This window comes from Chiloscyllium plagiosum, chromosome 7 (assembly GCF_004010195.1).
Source record: "Chiloscyllium plagiosum isolate BGI_BamShark_2017 chromosome 7, ASM401019v2, whole genome shotgun sequence".
Taxonomy (NCBI): Eukaryota; Metazoa; Chordata; class Chondrichthyes; order Orectolobiformes; family Hemiscylliidae; genus Chiloscyllium; species Chiloscyllium plagiosum.
Genome location: NC_057716.1, coordinates 104,856,366 through 104,862,565, shown reverse-complemented (window position 1 = coordinate 104,862,565; position 6,200 = coordinate 104,856,366). Strand labels below are relative to the sequence as shown.

The following is a 6,200-nucleotide window of genomic DNA, read 5'->3' as shown; positions in this document are numbered from 1 at the left end:
CGCTGAGGCCCGGAGGACCAATCACATCGCCCTCAGGAGGTCTGGCGGACCCATCACCCCCTCCCTGAGCATCGCCCTCAGGAGGCCTGGAGGACCCATCACACCTTCCCTGAGTTTCGCCCTCAGGAGGCCTGGAGAATGCATCACACCCTCCCTGAGCATCGCCCTCAGGAGGCCTGGAGAATAAATCACACCCTCCCTGAGCATCGCCCTCAGGAGGCCTGGAGAATGCATCACACCCTCCCTGAGCATCGCCCTCAGGAGTCCTGGAGAATGCATCACACCCTCCCTGAGCATCGCCATTAGGAGGCCTGGAGGACCCATCACAGCCTCCCTGTGCATCGCCCTCAGGAGGCCTGGAAGACCAATCACACACTCTCTGAGCATCGCCCTCAGGAGGCCTGGAGGACCCATCACACCTTCCCTGAGCATCGCCCTCAGGAGGCCTGGAGGACCCATCACACCCTCCCTGAGTATCGCCCTCAGGAGGCCTGGAGGACCAATCACACCCTCCCTGAGTATCGCCCTCAGGAGGCCTGGAGAATGCATCACACCCTCCCTGAGCGTCGCCCTCAGGAGGCCTGGAGAATGCATCACACCTTCCCTGAGCATCGCCCTCAGGAGGCCTGGAGAATGCATCACACCCTCCCTGAGCATCGCCCTCAGGAGGCCTGGAGGACCCATCACACCTTCCCTGAGCATCGCCCTCAGGAGGCCTGGAGGACCAATCACACCCTCCCTGAGGATCGCCCTCAGGAGGCCTGGAGGACCCATCACACTTTCCCTGAGCATCGCCCTCAGGAGGCTTGGAGGACCAATCACACCCTCCCTGAGCACCGCCTCCCAGAGGCGAATGTGAGGACTGCAGATGCTGGACATCAGAGTCCACATTAGGGCCAAGTGCTATTAGTCTCTTAGACCATGATTTGATTTATTTATTGTCATGTGCATCTTGTTACAAGTTACAGTGAGAAGTGTTGTATAATGTCACCACTCTCTGGTGCCATCTTAAAACACAGGAAAGTAAACCGAAACATGGAATAAAAAAATGAAAAATGAAGGAATAAAGGAAGTTGTCCACCTTTACAGTCCTCATCACCATTCCTGATGAAGGGCTTTTGCCTGAAACATCGACTCTCCTGCTCCTGGATGTTGCCTGACCTGCTGTGTTTTTCCAGCACCACACACTCGACCCAGTCTTTATCATGATTCTGGATTAGTGGTGCTGGGAGAGCACAGTAGTTCAGGCAGCATCCGAGGAGCAGCAAAATCAACGTTTCGGGCAAAAGCCCTTCATCATGGGCCTAGTGACCAGGCACCAGTTTCCTTCACTAAGCTGCTGCCACCTTTTGGCCCTATCTTGCCTCCACTGGCACCCTCGCAACAAGAGTGGGGGGGCAGAAGGATGGGTTTGGAGGGGTGGACAGGTGGCGCAGGGTGGGGGAGGGTGGACCGGGGAGGTGGGGGGCGTGGCTCTCATGTGTTGTGCTGCTGAACGGGGAGCAGACTTAGCAAGCGCTCACTGAGTCAATCCCATTGAACTGATGTGGGCGGGGTTGAGGCTTGAGCAATGCTGCAGGTCCCTTACATGCAAGCGTGTCTCTGCTCAGAAACACACCCGAGACAGAGAGAGAGAGAGAGCAAGGCAGGCAGAGTGAGGAAAAAGGAAATTTCAGAAAACTCAGAGCGCCAGAGGAGAGGCATTGAATCAGTTAACCAAATAATCAATTATCCGAACGAAATAGTGCCCGCCCATCTCATTTGGATATTCCAGGTTCCTCTGTACTTGCAAGTAATATCAAAGCAGGGAACAAGAGCTTCTTTAAATATATACAAAGAAAGAGAAAGGCCCAGGTGAACATAGGACCCTGAGAGAATAGGGAAATAATGAAATTATAGATCAGTTGGAGGCATGGGCAGAAAAATGGCAGGAGTTTAATAGGGACAAATATGAGGTGATGCATTTTGAACGGCCAAGTACAGGTGGAAATTATACAGTAAATGGCAGAACCCTCAGTAGTATTGATTTGCAGAGGGATCTGGGTGTGCAGGCCCACAGATCACTGAAGGGGGCAGTGCAGGTAAATAAGGGGATAAAAAAGGTCTATGGCATGCTGACCTTCATTGGAAGGGGCATCGAGTATAAGGATAGACTAGTTATGCTGAAGCTTTAAAGAACTTTAGTGAGGCCACACTTGGAATATTGTGTACAGTTCTGGTCACCACACAACCAGGAGAGGGTACAGAAAAGGTTTACCAGGATGTTGCCTGGTCTGGGGGATTTTAGCGATGAAGATAGGTTGGGTAGACTGCGGTTCTTTCACTGGAACACAGGAGGTTGCAGGGCGACCTGGTAGAAGTTTATAAGATTGTGAATGGTATGGATAGAGTGGCAAGTATGAGGCTTTTTCCCAGGGTGGAGGGGTCAATATGGTAAATCTACACCAGTCCCACTTTCTCACATTCGGCCCAGAGGCTTGAATGTTATGACACCTCAAGAGTTCATTCAAGTACTTTCTAAGGGTTCTGAGGTTTTCCACCTCAACTACTCTCCCAGGCAGTGCATTCCAGACTCCCACTACTCTCTGGGTGAAAAATACTTCCTCAAATCCCTTCTAAACCTCCTGCCTTTGACTCCTCCATCGCCAGACCATAGCAACACGATGGCTGGAGGAAGAGCGCCTCATCTTCCGCCTACCCAAGTCCCTCCTTTTATCTTAGCCTGCTTGGCACACCCTCCTCATTCCTGAAGAAGGGCTCATGCCCGAAACGTTGATTCTCCTGCTCCTTGGATGCTGCCTGAACTGCTGCGCTTTTCCAGCAACACATTCTCAACTTTAAAATGATGCCCCATTGTTACTGACCCTTAGACTAAGGGGAACAGCTGTTCTCAATTAATCCCGTCCTTGCCCATCATAATCACCTAACACCCCTCTCAGGAAGCTCCCCCCCACCAACCTTCTCTCCAATAAAGAGAACAACCTGTGCTTATCCAGCCTCTTCGTATCTGAAATGTTCCATCCCAGGCAACCTCCTGGTGAATCTCCTTTGAACCCACTCCATCGCAATTACATCCTTCCTATATTCTGGACACCACAACTGCATACAGTACTCCAGCTGTGGCCTAACCAAAGGTTTGCACAGGTTCTGGCATAACCACCCTGCTCTTCTGATCAATGCCTTGACTGATAAATGCAAGTTTCCCATATGCCTTTGCAGTTGTGGTAGAGTCGCCAACTTTAAGGGCAATTAAATGGTCATTGGATAAACATTTGGATGAGAATGGGATAGCGTAGGTTAGATGGACTTGAGATTGGTTCCACAGGTCAGCGCAACATCGAGGGCCTGTACTGCGCTGTAATGTTCTGTTTGTAACTACCCTAAGAGCCTGCCACCAGGGGTTTGATTAGATTAGATTCCCCTACGGTATGGAAACAGGCCCTTTGGCCCAACAAGTCCACACCAACCCTCTGGAGACTAACCCACCCAGAACCATTTCCCTCTGACTAATGCACCTAACACTATGGGCACTATAGCTGTATTCCTGATGAAGGGCTTCGATTTTCCTGCTCCTCGGATGCTGCCTGAACTGCTGTGCTTTTCCAGCACCACTCTAATCTAGACTCTGGTTTCCAGCATCTGCAGTCATTGTTTTTACCTTCTCTGGGAAATTTAGCATGGCAAATTCACCTAACCTGCACATCTTTGGATTGTGGAAGGGAACCAACGCAGACATGGGGAGAATGTGCAAACTCCACACAGACAGTCACCCGAGGCTGGATTCGAACCTGGGTTCCTGGTGCTGTGAGGTAGCAATGCTAACCGCTGAGCCACTGTGCCGCCCCTCGGTCTGTGACCAAGCTCCCTAAGATTCCTCTGAGCCTCCTAAATTCCTAGTTCACTCCCTTCACACCCCCTCCCTCCAGTCTTTGCCAGGCCAAAGGGCTGCTACGTGAATGCAGTGTCATTGCTGTTGTTGTTGCTGTGAATCGCCTGCCTTTATCGAGGCTGTGGGGTTTAATTGCCAGGGAGTGATGATGTCACGAGCAACTGGGCAGACTGGAAGCTGAGGCAGAGAGTGTGGATGAAGCTGTCTACTCCCACTGAGACTGAACAGAGACACACAGAAACCCTGAGCTGGCTGCAGGAAACACCACCCTGTCAGGTATGTCCAGAAAACACTCTCGCTGCCCGCAACAAATCATTCACTCGCCCTCCCAACCAGAGCTCCCTTCTCAGTTAGAAAAAGGAGCTTTCTCCCTCTTTGATGAAATAGAAACGACTCTTAATGTTCCCTTTGTTTTTTGAGGGAGATGAATGAGGGCGTGGGTTTGGCCATAGGAGTACACAGATGGTTTAACCGGGAGGATGAGAGATAATTAGTGATGAGAAAATCCCAAGGCAGGGGCGAGGAGGAGAATGTGTTTATTTCCACGCAGTGAGGAGTTGCTGTAATCTGGAACACGCTGCCTGAAAGGGCGGTGGGAGCAGATTCAGCAGGAACTTTCCAAAGGAATTTGGATAAATTCTTGCCATTTTTAAAAAATCGATATGGTCGCTCCCAGGAGGTGGGTGTCACTGGTTGTGGCAGTGTTTATTACCCAGCTCCGAATGGTCCCTGGAGGAGGAGCTGGTGAGCTGCTGTTAGGGAATGAAATATTTACAGGCTGGTGGGCGGAGGACGGAAGGGCGGGGACATTTGGATAAATTTCAAAGAGCTTCCAATGGGCTGAATGGCCTCCTCCTGTTGCTATTTGGTTTCATGGTGAGTGGTCAGGGAGGGCCATTGAGGATTGTGTCTGTGTGTAGGTGTGTCTGTTTTTGTGTATGTGTATGCGTGTTTATGTTTGCATGTGCATGTGTTTGCATTTCTGCTTGTGTGTGTGCATGCACATGTGTGTTTATGTGTGTCTGCGTACGTGTGACTATTCACGTATGTGTTTACGAACGTGTGTGTATCTGGGTGTCTAAGTGCATGTGTGAGCATTTCTATGTGTTTGTAGTCATGCATGTCTCTGCGTGTGCCTGTGTTTATGTGCACACGTGCACATGTGCATGTCTGTGTATGTGTCTGTGTGCGTATGTATGCATCTGTGTTTGTGCACATACCTGTGTCTGTGCGTGCATGTCTGTATGTGTGTGTGCGCGTGTGCGTGTGTGTATGTGTGTGCATGTGTGCGTGTGTGTGTGTGTCTCTGTCTCTAATAAAACAGTCCACTTTCCTTACTGACGGAAGCTGCCTTTAAGAGCACACTGAAAACATTTGAACTTCCTCACTGACTCACCAAGAGGTTCCACACTTAGGGTCGGTCTCTGTTAATTACAATATTTCATTTCTCTGACTCCCACGCTCCCTAAATCACAGCTTTCTTCTACCTACCTGCTATTGTTTAATCTTTTAATACACTCAATGACATAGAATTAATTGAGAATTCACTTAACTTCCAACCGCCTGGTTATAGAGTCATACAGCACAGAAACAGACCCTTCACTGGGTCAGGGTACAGGGAGCTGGGTATTTCACTGGGTCAGTGTAAAGGAAGCTGGGTATTTCTTTGGCTCAGGGTAAAGGAAGCTGGGTATTTTATTGGGTCAGTATAAAAGGAGCGGGGTATTTCACTGGGTCAGTGTAAAGGGGGCTGGGTATTTCACTGATTCAGTGTAAAGGGAGCTGGACATTTCACTGGGTCAGGGTACAGGGAGATGGGTATTTCACTGGGTCAGGGTACAGGGAGCTGGGTATTTCACTGGGTCAGGGTACAGAGAGCTGGGTATTTCACTGAGTCAGTGTAAAGGGAGCTGGACATTTCAGGAACACAGAACATAGACCAAAACAACACAGGAACTGGCCCTTCGGCCCATCATGTCTGCACTGACCATGATGCCACTCTAAACTAATCCCATCTGCCTGTACAAGGTCCATATCCCTTTATTTTGTTCATGTGCCTGTCTAAATGCATCAATAGGATTTATAATCATCTAGAAAAGAATAATTTGATTAGGGATAGTCAGCACGGTTTTGTGAAGGGTAGGTCGTGCCTCACAAACTTTATTGAGTTCTTTGAGAAGGTGACCAAACAGGTAGATGAGAGTAAACCGGTTGATGTGGTGTATATGGATTTCAGCAAGGTGTTCAATAAGGTTTCCCACGGTAGGCTATTGTACAAAATGTGGAGGAATGAGATTGTGGGAGATGTAGC

General features: G+C 49.6%; 1 protein-coding gene across 1 annotated transcript in view; it reads left to right on the top strand.

Moving 5' to 3' along the window:
- The first annotated feature begins 4,045 nt into the window (after nucleotides 1-4,045).
- LOC122551953 (anion exchange protein 3-like) overlaps nucleotides 4,046-6,200 on the top strand; it is a 257,659-nt gene continuing 255,504 nt past the window's right edge. Inside the window, exon 1 of the mRNA XM_043694524.1 lies at nucleotides 4,046-4,165. Within this exon, the coding sequence (XP_043550459.1) occupies nucleotides 4,085-4,165 (81 nt within the window). The 5' untranslated portion in view covers nucleotides 4,046-4,084. The remainder of the gene's footprint in view (nucleotides 4,166-6,200) is intronic.